General features: G+C 43.3%; 1 protein-coding gene across 2 annotated transcripts in view; it reads left to right on the top strand.

Annotated features, from left to right (window-relative positions):
* Nucleotides 1-17,531, top strand: part of CLTRN (collectrin, amino acid transport regulator) — a 31,317-nt gene extending 13,786 nt beyond the window's left edge. For both annotated transcript variants that reach the window (XM_080795668.1, XM_080795667.1), the window contains 3 exons: nt 3,351-3,464; nt 8,228-8,422; nt 16,675-17,531. In XM_080795668.1, coding sequence (XP_080651794.1) covers nt 3,351-3,464; nt 8,228-8,422; nt 16,675-16,831 — 466 coding nt within the window. In that variant the 3' untranslated portion in view covers nt 16,832-17,531. The remainder of the gene's footprint in view (nt 1-3,350; nt 3,465-8,227; nt 8,423-16,674) is intronic.
* The last annotated feature ends 269 nt before the right edge of the window (nt 17,532-17,800 follow it).

The following is a 17,800-nucleotide window of genomic DNA, read 5'->3' as shown; positions in this document are numbered from 1 at the left end:
ATGTGTGTGGGAGTGTGTATGTGGTATGTGTGGGTATGGTGCATGTGTTGTGTGTGTGGGAGGGTATGTGTGTGGTGTGTGGTGTATGTGTGTGTGGGTTCGTTTGGGGGTGTGTGGTGTATGTGTGTGGGGGATGTTCTTGTGTGAGGGGGTATGTGTGTGGTGTATGTGTGTGTGGGTCGTGTGTATGGGTATGTGTGTGGTGTATGTGTGTGTGCTGTGCATGTGTTTGTACGTGGGGGGTATGTGTGTGTTGTGTGTGGGTTGTTTGTGGGGGTGTGTGTGTGTGGCGTGTGGCGTATGTGTGTGTGGCGTGTGTGTACACACCGTGTAGGAGAGTTTCTCATGGTCACGCTCCGCTCCGGGCGGCACTTCCAAGCGCTGCTACACATTCGCACTCAGCGCCACCTGGCGCTCCAGTTCTCAGCATCTTTCCCAGCGCTTCCGAGTATTTAGCATTTTCAGTTTCGCCAACAAGTAGCTTATTTTTAAAAAAGACCAAGCTTGACTGTTTCTGCCAGCAGAGGTCACTGTCCCTCAGTTTTTCCACCAGTGGGGCTTTTTTTTTTTTTTTTCAAGTGCTCCCCCCACCACCTCCTACCACCTTCCCAACCCCCCCACCATCCTCTACCACCCTCCCACCCCCGCACCCCCTACCACCCTCCCACCCCCCCCTTCTGGAATATATGGCAATGTTCGGAAATATTTTAGTATTTTCCCAACGTGGGTGTGCTGCCGGCCCCTAGAAGATAGAGGCCAGGGGTTGTGCTAAAACCCTACGATGCAGAGGACAGCACCCAAGGACCAGGAAAGAATTCCCTGGCCCCAAATGTTAACAGTGCCAAGACAGAATTCTCGGTGTAGGCGAAATCCTCGTATATGTCCCTTTGAGAGAAAAACGACACTCTGTATAACGAAACTTTATTATTGTTACTAACACAGGAACGCTGTTTTCACTCAGGAAACTGGGAAAGGGGCAGAAGCAGGCCTTCCGGCTAAGTGCGTCTCCAGGGAGAAAGCGGGCAGGGGTAGGAGGGCAGGAGGAAGCCGGAGGTTTGGGGAGGTTTGGATCGCAGCCCAGTGGGCTCGAGGGAGGTGGGTCTGGGGCCTGGGCGGAGCTGCCTGCCGGGCGGTGAGGGCTGGCCGCCAGGGACGGTCACTCGTGCGGGGGTAGAGCGGGGCTCAGCGGGGTCAAAGGACGGCCGGTTTGAGTCTCAGGAGGTGGCTCAGGATACAAGGGGGACCCCAGGCTGCAGGAGGGCCCGGGCCCTGGGACATGCTCATCTGCTCTCAAGGCGAGGCCCGGTGACTCTCCCGTGGCCTGCTGGTGACCTGGCAGCCGGTCGGGCCCGGGCTGGGTGTCCTCTCCGTCGCCGGGATGCCAGGATAAGAGGCCCCTTCTCAGAGGCCCGGGCCTGGGCACGAAGGAAGGGACCAGGCCGTCTTTCCACACAGGCCTGAAGGCGGATGGCCTGGCCCCTGGGCTCTGCCTCCTTCTCTTGGCCGGGGGGCTCTCGAAGCGGAGAGCTCTGCAGCTCCTCTTCCTCCCTCTCTGGCCCGGGCTGCGAGCCGTCAGCCGGATCTCCTTGGCGCAGGAGCGCGGCCGCTCCTGGGTGGCCGGGCGCCTGCTGGAGCTCCCGCCGCCCTCAGGCGTGATGTTGACGGTCACCATGTTCCAGACGTTCAGGACGTTCTGGGCCTTCCAGAGGCAGTGCTTCACGAAACTCTCGCGACTGCTCGAGAAATCCAGCCCCCGGGAGGTGTGCAGGGGGGATTTGCGGTGGAAGCTCCTCCGGGCCTTGGAGACTCTGGCCCTCTGGACTCGGGGGTGGTCCAGGTGGGGCGGCAGCGGGAGGCAGCGGCGGCGGCGGCTCCTCATCCAGCGCTCCCGGTGCATGGAGATGACTTGGCTCAGAATCGGGCCCCGCGGGCGGCGGGCGGGCCCGGCCCGCAGGGACCGGTGCCCCCAAGCGGGGCGTGGCAGCGCGGCCTTGGCTCTGCCCAGGTATCTGCCCAGGTGTCTGCTCAGGTAGCCGCCCATGTTCGCGGTGTGGCGGCGTTGGAGCCTCGGAGGGCGAGATACGGCGTCCGCGAGGGCTCCGAGTGTCTGCGGACGCGAAACACGCAGGGCTGGGGCGACCGTTGAGATCGTGACGCAAGGGCGGCACGTGGGGTCTCACGCAGGGTCTCACGCGGCGAACCTTCTGGACAGGGGTCCTGCGCTAGTCGGGCCCGGGCCCCGCGGACGCGGAAAATGCCCCGGGCGCGCCTGCCGCTGAGGACAGGGGACCCTTCAGATCGCACTGCGTGTCCCTGGCGCGTGGCTGTAGGCACAGGGGCCGCGAGGGCTGCTTCGGCGTTTGTACCTGACACTTGAGGGGAGAAAATGTAGTCATTTCGATCGGGTCCTGAAAACTACAGAAAACCGACAGAATGGCACTCTTCTTCGTTATTGTAAAAATGGCACTTGAATGCTCTTTTAAAGGAAGAGGAATTTACATTTATTAGTAAAGGTGATGTGTGCTTCCATTTTCCAGAACGGTTGCTAATGTCACTTTTTGCAGTTTTGCTCCTAAGAAAATGGTGAATGCGTTCATTATTTATGTTTTAGCCCTGGCAACATTGAGTTATGTGGACTCTCCTGTAATTTTCAACGTTTATATCTTTCATACATTCATATATAATTGTTTCCCATCTGAATACTAATGTCATTTCTTTCCTGTCATATGTCCTGGCAATGTATGTACTCAGAGTGGTGTGGCACATTCTCATTGACAGTTGGAATGCAAATAATTACAGAAACAGTGTGTAAAGACTGCTGGTAAATTGATGATAGCACCTCAGCTTGGAGGTCTCCTAGTGTGTCCGCTCCAGTACTGGAGTGGGAGAGGGACGGCGGTGTGGCCAGCACAGCAAGCAATATGGGACCAGGGAGTGGCAACTGATTTGTCTGGATCTGAGATGTGTCAGTCTGAATGAGACTAAGAACAGCTGGATGAGGCAACACCAGAGGCATCTGTGGTTTTGGAAGAGGCTCAGTGTTGGGGAAGCAGGGATGTTTGTCAGCTAACAGGTGACGGAGAATGAGATCCTTAACACTCTTGACTGTGTACTTTGGTTATTTTCTCATTTTGGTAGATTGTCATTTAAGGAGTGATTCCTAAGTATCTGATTTTGAAACAAAGGAGATTTCCTGTGTTATTTTCTTCTTAATAAGGCATTTCTTAAAACAGTACAAATGACTTCATAGCTAAGACACCTTTTAAGATGGTAATTATGCCGGAGTGGATGTTCTAATGGAATCGGTCATTATTTGCTTATAATGTATTTTTTTTCTCCATCATCTGCAGAATTTCCCATGTCCTACTTTGCAATGTAACCCAGCGGGTGTCATTCTGGTTTGTGGTTACAGATCCTTCAAAAAATCACACCCTTCCTGCTGTTGAGATACAGTCAGCCATAAGGTAATCACCGCTGAATATGTCTTCTACTGGTATATCAGCTTGTTGATTGATTTGACTGTTTTCATAAATTTTGAAGAATTCTCTCTGTGCTTCACAATGATTTATGTATTCATATGTGAAAGATTTAATTTTGTTAGCTTGTATTAATCATTAGTTTGGATCAGTGTTTCTTATCCAGGGACAGTTTTGCCTCCAAGGAGACATTTGGCAATGTCTGGAGACATCTTTGTTGTCACAATTGAGGTGGGGGGCGTGGGGTGTTGAGTAGACAGAAGTTAGGGGTGATGCCGAACATCCTGCTATGCACAGGATGGCCCCTCAGAACAAAGAATTATTCAACCCCAAATGCCAATTGTGCTGTGGCTGAGAAGCCCTGGTTTAAACATCAGCTATTAATGTTTAGGGCTGTCTTCTTTCGGCAAGAAAACCTGGTGTGGTGCTGTTGTGTGATGGTTTACCACATGGATTCTGGAGCCCAAATTCATAGGTTTTGTCTCTGGATTACAGACAAGTTACTTCCCCTCATTTTGTTTTCCTCCTATAATCTATAAAACGGGAGTAGTTATGATACCTCTCCCTCAGAGTTGTTGAGAAGGTTAAATGAATTAATAAATATAAAGTGTTTCAAAGGACAAGTCATACCTTTGACTTTTATTTAAACAATAAAAATGGTCTCATTTTTTGGGTCTCTAAGGACTTAGCTTCTTTAGTTAATGTACAGTCTTTGCCTTTAAAAGATTTTTTTTTTTTTAAAAAAACAAGGTAAGAGTGTGACTGTCATACGAATTAAAAGTAAATGCCACTAAAGATTTTATTGTCTCATTTATTAATGAGGGAACCAGTAAAATGGTAAAAGCAGTTCAAAGGAGACTTCAAGGGACACCTGAGTGGCTCAGTCCATTAAGCGTCTGCCTTCGGCTCAGATCATGATCTCAGGGTCCTGGGATCGAGTCCCACATTGGGCTCCTTGGTCAGCGGGGAGCCTGCTTCTCCCTCTGCTTGCCTCTCCCTCTGCCTACTGCTCACCCAGCTTGTGTTCTCTCTGACAAATAAATAAAATCTTTAAAAAACAAATAAACAAAAAAACCCAAAGGAGACTTCAAGGAACCGTGCATCTTTGGCAATCAAGGAATGGTGATGTCCATTTACAAAAAGGTGCACCATTCTGTCCATCAGGTAATGATCAATCATATTCCACCAGACACAGTTCACTTGATTATCTCTGGGCAAGAATCATTTACATTATGTCAGTTTTCTACCACTTACAGATTTGCGAAATAACTCAAAGACAAATAGAAGGTATAAATTGTCCAGAAAGGTGTATTCACCAGATACCCAGTAGTATTTTTTACCCACTTCCGATTTTACACAGCTTCCCCCCAGTTCTTCTCCACCCCTCCTTGTAATCATAATGATCTTTCAAAAGTGAAGTGTATTCTTGACTTCAAAGAAGGATGCAGTTTGTTTTTACTTTAATCAATGTGTACTTTATGTATGTAAACTTTCCATCCCTAAAATGGCTACTGTTGGGCAAAGGTATATTGGAACAGTAAGTTCAGAAAATAAACTATTTCTGGAAAAAGAAAGAAGGAAACAAAGTAACTCCCCTTACAACAGACTTACAAGTTACCGAATTACACATTATTCTCTTTACCATGAAGAAATACCTAGCAGAACTCATTTACTGTCTGTAAAATATTAACATTTATGATAATGAATCTGTAATCAATGCCAAAGGTTTTTGTGTGAGCAATCATCCATTTCCCTTGCCGAAGCAAAGGCCTTGAGGATCTATACTAGTGGGATATGATTTAATCTGCTTTAACAGGAAGGTTTGAACTACATTGTTCCTGTACTTACACCACTAAAAAATACTGTAAAGACCTACCACTTAGGGCACGAGAATTAGGAACACTGTCTTTCACTGTATTTTATTCATGCCCTCTCCATGATCTAGGAGGACTACAAGGAAATGAAGGCACTGCGGTGAGAGCAGGCTCCCGTTAATGTGAGGGAGAAGAGTGAGTGTTGGGGGTGAAGGTGGAGGGCGCAGATGAGTACGTCCACGACAGAGTGCCTCTGTCAAAGGTCCTTGCAGGAGAAGCTGCTTAGGGGGTGGGGAAGGCTGGAAGAATGAGAAATTATGTCAGGGACAGGTCTCATCAGGATTGTATGAAAATAAAGGGAACAATACCAAGAAAGAAGGATAGCATGAAAAGCGAGGGGATGGCAGCTAGAGGGCAGGTAATAGGAATTTCAAGGCTGAAGAATCTGGTGGAGGTGGGCACAATGGTGCTAGTTCTGCTTCATATTTGCACAACCCTCTCTGCTTCGTGAAGTGTGTTCCTGCACATGTGTGGCATTTCATGTCAACACCCATCACTTCTGAGTAATTGGTTTTTTTTAAGGATTTTATTTATTTGTTTGAGAGAGAGAGAAAGAGAGGTGAGGGACAGAGGGAGAAGCAGACTCCCTGCTGAGCAGGGAGCCCACTGCAGGGCTCAATCCCAGGACCCTGGGATCATGACCTGAGCTGAAGGCAGACGCTTAACCAACTGAGCCACTCAGGCGCCCCAGAACGTCTGTCTCTTTCTATCTATCTATCTATCTATCTATCTATCTATGTATCTATCTAGTTATTTACTCTTTTTTATTATATTCGGTTAGCCACTGTATAGTACATCATTAGTTTTTGAGGTAGTGTTCAGTGATTCATTAGTTATGTATAACTTCTAATCAGCCCGAGAGGCAAAAGAACAGCAAAGTGTTCACTAACCAGGTAGCTAGGATAAGAATATAGAGCAATTTCTCATTTTACTCTGAGTCATACCTTAGTAGTGGGGTTCATTATTTTACAGAGACGTTTGTGTTCCCAGATTATCAGTGATAGGTTCTGGAAAAAGGAAACTTTTCCATAATTTGACAATACCCAAAATATGGAAAGAGCCCAGACGTTCATCAGCAGATGACCCCCACACAAACACAGGAATATTACTCAGCTATCAAAAAGAATGAAATCTTGCCATTTGCAACAACATGGATGGAACTAGCAGGTATTACGATAAAAAATAACATTGGAATTATCTGCTGCTATAGATTATCTGGCTGGGTTTCTTTTTCACATTTGTGAGTAATCATGTCTCTACATAGATTTTTATTTGCTAAAGGAGGTCTTTCCTGATAGCCTCGTGCTGATCTGCAGAGATTCTCAAGCCGTTACTGTCAGGTTCAAGACCTGCACTGTCCAGGATGGTAGTCATCCCCCATATGTGACTGCTGAGTACTTGAAATGTAGCTAGTCCAAGATTAGATACACCCTAAGTGTAAAGTACACAACACATTTCAAAGATTGAGTACAAAATACAATGTGAGCCAACTCAAGATTGACGCCAGGTTGAAATTATATTTTTCTGGATGTGTTGTGGGCAAAAAAATTATTAAAATAGTTTCAGGGTACCTGGCTGGCTTGGTCAGTAGATCATGTGACTCTTGATCTCGGGGATACGAGTTCAAGCCCCATGTTGGGTATGGAGCCTACTTAAAAAAATTAAAATAATTTCACCCCTTTCTTTTTACGTTCTCTTAAAATGCACCTTGTAGAGTATTTGAAGTCACACATGAAGCTCACATCATATATGTATTTTCCATTGTTGCTCCAGAGGTAGATGAAGTCAGTTGTCTAGTGTGAATTCAGTAAAGGCCAGAGAATATCCCAAGAAATCTCCTCATCTAGTTTGCAAATTCCAGTTAGAAATTCACTTATTTGGTTTCAGTCAAATAAGTCTTTGCTCTCAACCCCTCCCTAACCACTGCCACCACCAAAAATGCAGATTTTCCCCAGGAAGAGTAATTCATTTACCTTGATATTTTTTCTGGATTTTTGGGCTTCTCAAGCACCAATGACTTTATTCATATGAAACTTGTAGTCCTGAACAAAACTATTATACCATTGTCTCCATTCCTGTGCTTAACTACACACTCTGGCCTCAAGAATTCCTGTGGGTCGCTCAAAACATAGCTCAATGTTGCTTTCTCAGGAAAGCAGCCCTAACTTCTCGATATGAGGTACTGGGCCCACCCACCATCTCCCATGGTGGCCATACTTAACGTCTCTCATGGAACATTTTGCACCGCGCTGTGATTGTGGAGGGACTGATGTGCCATCCTTCTCGACTGGTCTAGACTGTCAGCACCTTGGTATTTTCATTTCACTTTGTATCTCCAGCACTTACCACCGTATCTGGTACTTGGTACGTTTTCAGCAAATATTTGTTGAATTAATGAAAAAAAAATCAAACTGATGGATTTGCAGCTGCTCCTGGCTTCATGGTTCTTTTTTATTCCTGATTTTCTTTTCTTCCTGTGTTTTTCACCCACATTTTTTACACACAACTTTCCCTCTTCCAGCTGTTGGTATTTGTGTAAGTCACCTTAAATTGAGTTGTGTCATCTTAGTCTAGAGGCTGCCTTTCCGGAAATAAAACCTGGTGGGCAGAGCTTCAAGCTCAGAGCTTCTGGTTACTTCTAGGACATTCCCAACAATGGAGGGCAGTAGGCAAGCCTTTCTGTAGCAGCCAGCACTGCTATGAAAAGAGTACCACAGCATGACTGCCCCCCGTCAGACTGTCCAGTCAACCTGACGTCTCTTGCCACAGGGATGCTCTGTTTCTAGAGATAATTATAATCATGAAGAGATAGGACTATACCTTCTGTTTCTAACTTTTTTTCTCTCTTGTTTGTTTTTAATCATCATTATATTGTAGAATGAATAGGAACCGGATCAACAATGCCTTCTTTTTGAATGACCAGACCCTGGAATTTTTAAAAATTCCTTCCACTCTTGCACCACCCACTGACCCATCCGTGCCCATCTGGATTATTATATTCAGTGTGATATTTTGCATCGTCATAGTGGCAGTCATGCTGTTGATTTTATCAGGAATCCGGCAACGTAGAAGGTAAGATACTTAAACAGAGTGACTTAGGGAGGATTTTCCTATTTCTTTATGACCTGGAAAAATGAGGAGGGGATTTTCTCCAAGCTGAAGATCCTGCCTTAAATCGGAAACTTTGAAAATATTGGTGATTATCAAAATATCACTTAGGCTCTTGTGTTTAGAGACTTTTCTAGAGTCCAGTGTCCCTTATTAACTATGACTCCTTCCATTACTATCTTTTTCTTTCTCCTACACCGTACGAATATTTCATATCAAGAATTGATTTTAGTATCTGTATATGCTTTTGTAAGTTGGATATACAAACCTAAGTAGACTTTTGGGTAGGGAGAGTTAATCTTTAACAGTCCTCTACCTGCAAATGCCAGCAGTTCCACGGTTCTTTCCATGCCTCCCCAGCTTGGCTTGCCTTTTCTTGGCCCAGTGCCTACAGCCCCCATCTTGTCCTGGATGCTCTTGCGCTTCTCTGCTTCCCTCCTTTCAACATTTGCTTGTCCCTCTAGTGCCTCGAGGTGAACTTCGAATCAACCCCTTGCATCAGAATCACCTGGACCGCTTGTTTAAAATGAAGGTTTGCCCTACAGCACATCTTCTAAATTATAATCTGCAAAGGGGATGCATTTTAATGAATATCTGGGTTATTCTAATTCACTTAGTTTGAGAGCTTCCAGTTTGGAGATTGCTACTCCCTGAGTTCCTTTACCTGGATTCCGGGGCACCTACAGACTTTGCTGTCTAAATTATTGCCATTACTTTGAGGGAGAATTTCAGACCACTGGGAAAGTTACGAAGGTAGGAGAACAGGAGGAGAGGAGGAGAGGATGTCTCGGCATGATGAAAGGAGAAAATTTTGTTTACAAGTCCCTCTGATGCAGAGGGGAAGTGGAGAGGGGACTTACTCTTCATTAGACAGTTTGATTTTTCGAAAACATTCTCATCTGATTCCAAGGAAGAAGAATTTTGGTAAGTGGGAATCACAGGGACATGCATTGGCTTTCAAAAGGGTTGATCCCCACACAGACATGGGGGCTGAGTTTGGCCAAGTGTGGGTTCAGCTAAATGTTTCTCTGGAGGTTTACTACTTTCCCTATGCCTCACCCTCGTTACTAGCAGAAGGGAATCATTTCAGATGTTGGCCTTTGTAACTTTTTTTCACAAATGATAAGTGAAATGCTCTGGAATAAATGAGATTTATGTCTAGTCCCCATCTTAAAACTCAAAGATTAAAATCAAGTTGTACTTGCTTGATTTTCTTCATCTTGGCATGGCATACAATGCTGAGAGCCGTGGTACAAGTTGTCAGTTTGTTTTGTTTTCAGTCTTTTTTTTTTTTGAATATTAAGAAAGATCCCGTTGGAATATTTGACTACTTATGTTTAATATGTCTAAGTTCCATATAATCCTATAATACTGTGATTCTAGGATTTCTAACGATCGTAACCTCTGTAAATTCACTTCATCTCCTTGGTTCCCAGTTTTCTCACTAGCACAGAATACTATAGGAGTTAGAAGGATGGACGATAAGACATACTGCTTAGATCCAAAGTATTTATATCCTAGATTCTGCTGTTGTATGTAATCCATTAACTCTGCATATCAGGAGGCACAGGCAACGAGTCAGGGAACCCAAGCGCAGGCGAGTATGGTTTGCGGTGCTAGCATTGGGTTGGTTAAATTTTTCTTTGTGACTTGTGCAGAGATGACTTTTCTGGAGTGACAGCAAGGTATACCGGAAATAATGAACTTGGTGGGATAAAAAGAGTTAATGCAGTGGTGTGCTTAGAGTGGTGCCTGGCCCACGGTGAGCGCTCAGTAAGTGTTAGCTGTTTCTGTTATTTTATTATCCTGCCATTTGCTGGCCTTCCAGCTCATGCTATCTCTTTCCTGCTGAGCAGGTCCTGCGGTAATATAATAATTGGGTGTGTAGCATCATAATCTGTTGCCTGGGAGAAGTGAGGCTGTTGTCACAACCTTGCCTTTGCAAATTCATTTTGTGTTCAGACTAGGAAAACAGATAGACACATCTCTTGCAGAAATCTGGAGAGCATCACTAATTGGCAAATAGAGTCAGGACAGTTATGACAACCTTCTGAAGATCAATTGATTCGTTGTGTTGTAAGTTAGATACGATCTATGGTGGGTTTCTCATGGGCAAAGTACTGCTTGGAAGGTGTGGAGAGGGTGTGGTCCGGAGTGGGGAGAGCCCTGGTGATGGTGATGAAAGCCCTTTCTAATCATGGAAAAGGCAGAAGTTGGCCCCAGTGCTTTTAGTCCTAAGGAAACAAAGATTTGTTCAACAGTTCAATCCATACATTAGATACTAATGAACATAGTTTGCATGATAGAAAATCTTACATTTAGAAGGCTGGGAGAGGGTTGTCTCAGTTAACCATTTTGCTTCCGTGGGGAAGAATGCCACTGTCATCGATGACATATGCATATTTAAACCTACTGTTCAGGACATTTCTCAAGGAAACCTTTAACAATTCTTACCTTTGTCAGTAGCCGCATTACATTGATTACTCATCGCTCGCTGATCACTGTGAAGTATGCAGTCATTGGAAACCAAACTAGGTGAACTCAAACACCACCTATGCCCTTTAGCCAAATGACCTTGGTCGACTCATCCAATTTCTGTGGGACTATTTCTCCATCTGTAGTAAGAAGATACTATCTCACAGGGCTTCTGTGGGGATTGGTTGAGATAAATGTGTATAAAGTACCTAGAATATAGCATGCACTAAATAAACAGTATTATTATCCAAGATCAGCTTAACCCATTTCTGTGACTAAGGGATACTGAAAAAAGGATCTCATTTTCATCCAGAAATTACCAGGATGCTATAAAAAGTTTTCCAGTTCAGTGGCTCATTGTTTGGGATTTTATTAGTTAACAAATCCCTATTTTATTTTATTTTTTTTAAAGGTTTTATTTATTTATTTGACAGAGAGAGGGAGAGATCACAAGCAGGCAGAGAGGCAGGCGGGGGGGGGGTGGCGGGGGTGGGTGGGTAGCAGGCTTCCTGCTGAGCAGAGAGCCTGATGTGGGGCTTGATCCCAGGACCCTGAGATTATGACCTGAGCCGAAGGCAGAGGCTCTAACCCACTGAGCCACCCAGGCATCCCACAAATCCCTATTTTAAAAAGCAAGTGATCTTATTAGGGTTGCTGTTTACTACAATAGTGGTGAACTGGTTAACCAGCTGTCTAAAAAATAGCCCAGTTTGGGGGCACCTGGATGGCTCAGTGGGTTAAGCCTCTGCCTTCGGCTCACGTCATGATCTCAGGGTCCTGGGATGGAGCCCCACATCGGGCTCTCTGCTCAGCAGGAAGCCTGCTTCCCGCCCCCCCCCCACCCCCCGCCTGCCTCTCTGCCTGCTTGTGATCTCTCTCTCCCTCTATCAAGTAAATAAATAAAACCTTTTAAAAATTTTTTTAAAAAATCCTAGTTTGTAGCATTTGTTGATTTCCTATCAACTATGAAATTTCTGAAGATTTAACAGTCACCTGTCACAAGCCCACAGCAGCCAGCTTCAGCACACCATTACAAATGCCACCTCCTTGTGACATCATTTGAGGAAGTTGCTTTTCTCTTACCATCTAGTTGAGAATAGCAGTTTGTGGAAATGAGAGACTTGTTGAAGGAAAAGAAAAAGTTGGAAAATTATTTTATTTTATTTTATTTATTTATTTATTTATTTATTTTACTTTTGCAGAACAATTAGGCAGCTCGGTAGGTGGGCACGTGCCCAGGATGAACTACATCTACCCCACAGTGATGTCTGTACTAGATCTGTGTCCAGTGCCAGCCCGCAAGTAGATGTTTTAGTTCTCTGGTCAGCTTTGTGATGATGAGAATGATGATGACGGCAATGGTTGTGATGGCAGTGGTGATGCGACCATGACAATGGTGATGCAGTTGATGTGACGTGTGTTTTAGTAGAAGAAGCACTGGATGGGTACTCTTGGTTTTGGGTTCCAGTCTCAGGCCCTGGTGCTTACTAGTTGAGTGATCTTAAGCAGGTCACATATGGAAAATGAGGATAATAATACTTTCTTACATAGTTATGATGATGAGAAGACAAAGTTAGAGAATACACACAAGTGCTTTGTATACTGGAAAGTGCTCTAAATTCATCTTTCCAGAAGCCAAGGCCCAAAGAGGTAAAAAATATCTTATTCCCTTATTGACCATCCATTCTGTGATGGGAGCTCTAGTATTTATCAGGGACGATACATACACAGATAATGTGGATGGTCCTTGCCTACAGGGAGATTATAGTCTTGTACTTGGTAACAACGCCAGATTAAGGACTCAGGACATAACCCTAGCTAATGCTCCCAATTCACTTGGCTTATATCTGGTTATATTTCTATTCCCATAAGGGTAGTAGTAAACAGAAATGCATCTAGATTTCTACAGATACTGCTTTTCACACAAGAGGATGGGGCTCAGCCAACATTTTCAATGCTGAAATTTCACATTCTTAAAAAGTTTTAATTAAGTCAGTAGTCTTAAAAATAGATGTGTAAGTAAAATCAGAAATGTTAGAGCTAATAATAGTTTTCCTTTGCTGTTCTTAAATGTACATACTCAGTAGGAATCAAATGCGTGTTTTGAGTGAAGCCTGGGGAGCTTAAGTAGAGTTCTAGGTGTACTGGTTTCACCAGTCTTGTTCCATTCTCAAAGATAAGCTGCTTTACATAGTTGAGTCTTAGCTCCTTCATTTGAAAAACAGGCATAATAAGGGGCACGTGGGTGGCTCAGTTGGTTAAGTGTCTGCCTTCAGCTCAGGTCATGATCTCAGGGTCTCGGAATCAAGCCTTGCATCGGGCTCTCTGCTCAGCGGGGAGTCTGCTTCTCCTCCTCACTCTCCCTCCGTGCTCTCTCTCTCAAATAAATAAATAATGTCTTAAAAACAGGGATAATAATAAAATCTTTATAATACTGCAATAGGAATTAAATGAGGTGATATACACAAAGCACTTAGTCTGGTTTCTGTCACGAAATAGATACTAATTATTATTATCACCACCACAGGGCAGACGTGAAGCAACCTGCCTATGGTCACATGGTCAGAAGGTTCATAGTAACCGTCTTTAAAACCAGCTAGTCTGGATCCCAAAGCCCATCAGTCTGACTGGACTGCAATGCCCACTGAAATCATTCCAGTAACATTGACGTTTTCCCCAGGAATCATCCATACTGATTCTGAGGATGGTTCTAATTCCCCAATAATTAATTCTGTTCTGTTTCAAAATCATATTTGTCTATCCTTTGTTGTTTTTCTGGCTATTCTTGGGCCTTGGCTCTTTAGTCCTATCTTGATGGAAGGGAGACAGAAATATTCTTTGTGCTTTCAGCCACCACTACTTAATTTTTTTTTTTAAGATTTTATTTATTTATTTATTTATTTATTTATTTATTTATTTACTGGAGGGGGGGGGGAACAAGCAGGGAGAGCAACAGAGAGGGAGAAGCAGGCTCCCTGAAGGGAGCCCGATACGGGGCTCGATCCCAGGATCCCCGGGATCACGGCCTGAGCCGAAGGCAGACGCCTAATGACTGAGCCACCCAGGCGTCCCACCACTACTTTATCATGAGCAAACCCTAACCCTAACCCTGCTCCTCGACACCCCTCAGCTCCAAGGGTCACCTGGTATTTTTTTTGTTCCTTCATTTGCCCCTCTTCTCTCTAGATTTATGAGAAGTATCTACCCTCAAGGTTTTTAAGAACTAGTTTCAGGTATTTTAGTTACTTTTTTAAAACAGTCTTCTTCCTGAACCACCGTACGCTGCAAGAACAGTGGGAGTCAGCACTCGATTTTATTTTTCAGGAAAAGGAATTCATGTTTTTAGCAGAACATTAAATCAGAATGATCCAGAAACATAGTTAAGTTTTATTATTGTTAGTAAGAGCAATGCAGAGGCAGTGAACCAGTTTATTACTGTATGTACTATGAAACGTGACAAAGCCCTGCATTACTGTTAGATAACCGGTGAGCTGCTTATCGTGTCCAGCCAGCGCGGTCCTGACGCTGCAGTTTGTGAAGTCCGGCAAGGCCAAGGCTCTGAACGACTGGATCCAAGGTCACAGAAGCACAATGTGTACCGCATTCGCCACTGGCACAGCTCCATTAGATACATTTCCACAGCCCTTTTGCCCAGAATCTTTTTGGTTGAGAAATCCTTCTTCTCAAGAAGATGAACTTGTCCTTGTCTGTTCACATCTTTCTTTTTAGTTCTTCCCCATTCCTTTGGGAGGCCTAATGGATTAGTTCTCCTTTATGGCGGGGAGTGGAAGGCGAGATTCCTTGTGGTGATCCGCAAGTGTCCAGCTCCCTATGATTTTTCATCTAACTCAATAAAAGCACTTTCCTAACTGAGGAAACTGACAAGTAGACGCTGGCCATGTCTATTTCGAAGACGCCCATTGCATTGCCGCCTCCTTTAGAATGCTCCACCCACTAAGATTTTTGTGATGTGAATTTCATACTTACATACGCAAATTTTAGAGTAAGAGTTGACTGTTCAAAATCTGTTTATTGTTATGGAGAATTCTTATTCCCTCCAAGCCCAGTGAGGAGTGAGTGTGGGGGAAATTGCACGAACTAGACATTTTTTGATGATAATTTATAAATACACATTTGTTACTGGGGCTTCATCCCTTCTGAATCATCACTTCTTTTTATAATCCATAAAAAACGGGAGGGAGGATGAGTGAAATTTGGAGCTTTCCCCTGTTGTTAAGTCCTTTCTTTTCACTTTAGGACAAGGACTGTGTCTGTTTGAACACACAGTAGTCACTCAAAACATAGTTACTCAATGAATGTTGGGTACTGTGAATGGAAGTGATATGATTGATGGTTATAGATTGTCAGTTGAATACCCTGTTCCCAAATCACCTCTTATTCAATGGTTGAGTATCCATTGATGAGCCTCATTAGAATCAATTATTATTATAGTGGTGATTTTCTGTTTCTGTTACTCTGTCTATAATAGCTGTCATTCCTGTGTAAATAAGAGGTCTTTCTTTCCTCTCCCTTCCTCCCACCATATTCTTTAAAGCACATTAAAATGGACTCTCATGCAGGACTAATAGGAAACTCTACCTCAGTCATCTCTGGGGCATTTTTACCACCTGTTCACTCACCAGAGACTCACCAAGGTTCTAAGGGACTTCCATAGTGGTGGGAGTCCATCCTGGTCACCACAGCAGTGCCCACCATTCCAGCGGTGTGATCCATTCAGGTCTGCCTCTCCGAAGTCTCCACAGGTTCCTGGGACAAAAGAATCTCTAGCAAGTCTGGGAGCATTATGCCCAAAATCATGCCTCCATGATGCCACAACCTTAATCTCTTATTAAGCATAATTGACTCAGTGACTTGGTCTTTCACAAAAGACAGGAAGACCCTTTGAATTCAAAGCTGCTGCCTTTCACACTCCTTTTATTAAGGGTGGGGATAGCAGAGTCTACAAAGAATCTGAGAATGAGGAACTCAAAGATTTATACTGTCATATAGAGGTTTTTTGGTTTTGTTTTTTGTTTTTTGAGTGACCTGCCGTTTTAGCTATGAGTTGTAATGTAATTAGTAAAATGTGTTCTGAGTTCCAAAAACCCAACTTACAAATGAAGACAACTATTTTGTAGTAAGTAGAGCCAAGCTGATACCTGCAGTTTATAATGCTTGTTTCTTTTCTACAAAGGAATGTGAGTTTGCTTCCTGATAACCTCATTCCAATTTGATTTTCACTCAACATTTGCAGACTATTTGTCAAATCGTGTGAGAGAAATTTCATGCTTTTTTAAAATTCAATTTTAGTTAAGTTCTCCTAGAGCTAAATATTTTGACGTGCCAATTTGCCATACGTTTTCTTTACATTCCTTCATGCAGTATGTGTAAGTGAATGTGTATGTGTGTGTGTGTGTGTGTGTGTGTATACAAATACTTTCATTCATATACATGTATATATTCACTCACATACATATTCATATATATTTATTTTAGTATTCCAAATGAAACCACTTGTTCGGATCAATATGTACATGTATCATCCATGCAGACTTCTTATCTTATAGCAGCTTTTCACCCATTAGGTCTTTATCATCTTTACAATTTATTTGGAAAATATGGAATCTCATCAATTATTTCGTCATTCTAAGTTTCCTCTTCCGTCTCTTGCTCTCTATGTTTGTGCAGAAGACCAGGCTTTCTGCTTCTAGACCCCAATCATTCTTTTTATGTGCATTTAGGAAGAGCAAAGGACCATCTGAAGTGGATGACACTGAAGACAAGTGTGAAAACATGATCACAATTGAGAACGGCATCCCCTGCGATCCTTTGGACACAAAGGGAGGGCACATTAACGATGCCTTCATGACAGAGGATGAGCGGCTCACGCCTCTCTGAAGGGCTCCTGTTTTGCTTCCCCAGGAAACTCAACACTTGTTCTGTGCCACTGCTGAGCATTATAAATTATCAAGGACAGATCATCTATTTGATTTCACCATTCTTCTTTTCTAAGAAATTCTGCATGTGCATGAAAGTAAAAGGCCGTCATTTATACCCATGAAGACCACTGGAATCCTAAGCTGTTGACTACTCAAAATATTCTAAAATATTTCTCTGACAACACAATGTATAAGTATAGTCACATGGTGCCTTTACTTATTGGTTTAAAGGTGCATTAGTGTTGAACATTTCTGGAAATAAGGTCAGGCCACTACATATATATACAGATGTATATATATGTGTATATATATATATATTCCTCCCCCCCCCCATTTGAAGACCTACGGAGAGAGATTTTTCCAGTGGAGAATACCCATAATATGGTGTAAAAGTCTTTGAAGATGGATCCTTTTTGAATATTGTTTATATCACTCTGTATATGACTAACTAAGCAAGAATAAAATATGATTGGGATATGAATGATGACAATGGGAGTGTCAGTATCCAAGGTGGAATTTCATCCTATGACCGTACCAATACTTACTTATTCTCTATCATTCTCTAATAAGTCAGCCCTGTTGGTTGACTATTTCTGCAATTTGTAAAACTACAACCTCTGTGAATTTAATAAAGTGCTAATCATCTCTTTTTAATTATGTGACTGATTGTGGTCTGAGATTTATATATATTATCATACTGTGGAAATTAGGAAGCCTAATTTTTGTTAGTTTTATGTAATCTGTTCTGCAACCCTAGAATTGAATTATTTTTGTTGTGTGTATCCTTGCTTGAAGACATCTTGTAGTTCGTAGACTTCATTTTATTTCCAGATAGGCCATGGCTATTCTAATCTGTAATAATAAATTATACATTTATGAATAGAAAGAAACTTTGCTGCTCAGTCTCCTACTGCTTTCACCCATAGTT

Source organism: Martes martes, assembly GCF_963455335.1.
Source record: "Martes martes genome assembly, chromosome: X".
NCBI classification, from domain to species: Eukaryota; Metazoa; Chordata; class Mammalia; order Carnivora; family Mustelidae; genus Martes; species Martes martes.
The sequence above is the reverse complement of the archived record's forward strand: the minus strand, read 5'-3'. Positions and strand labels throughout refer to the sequence as shown.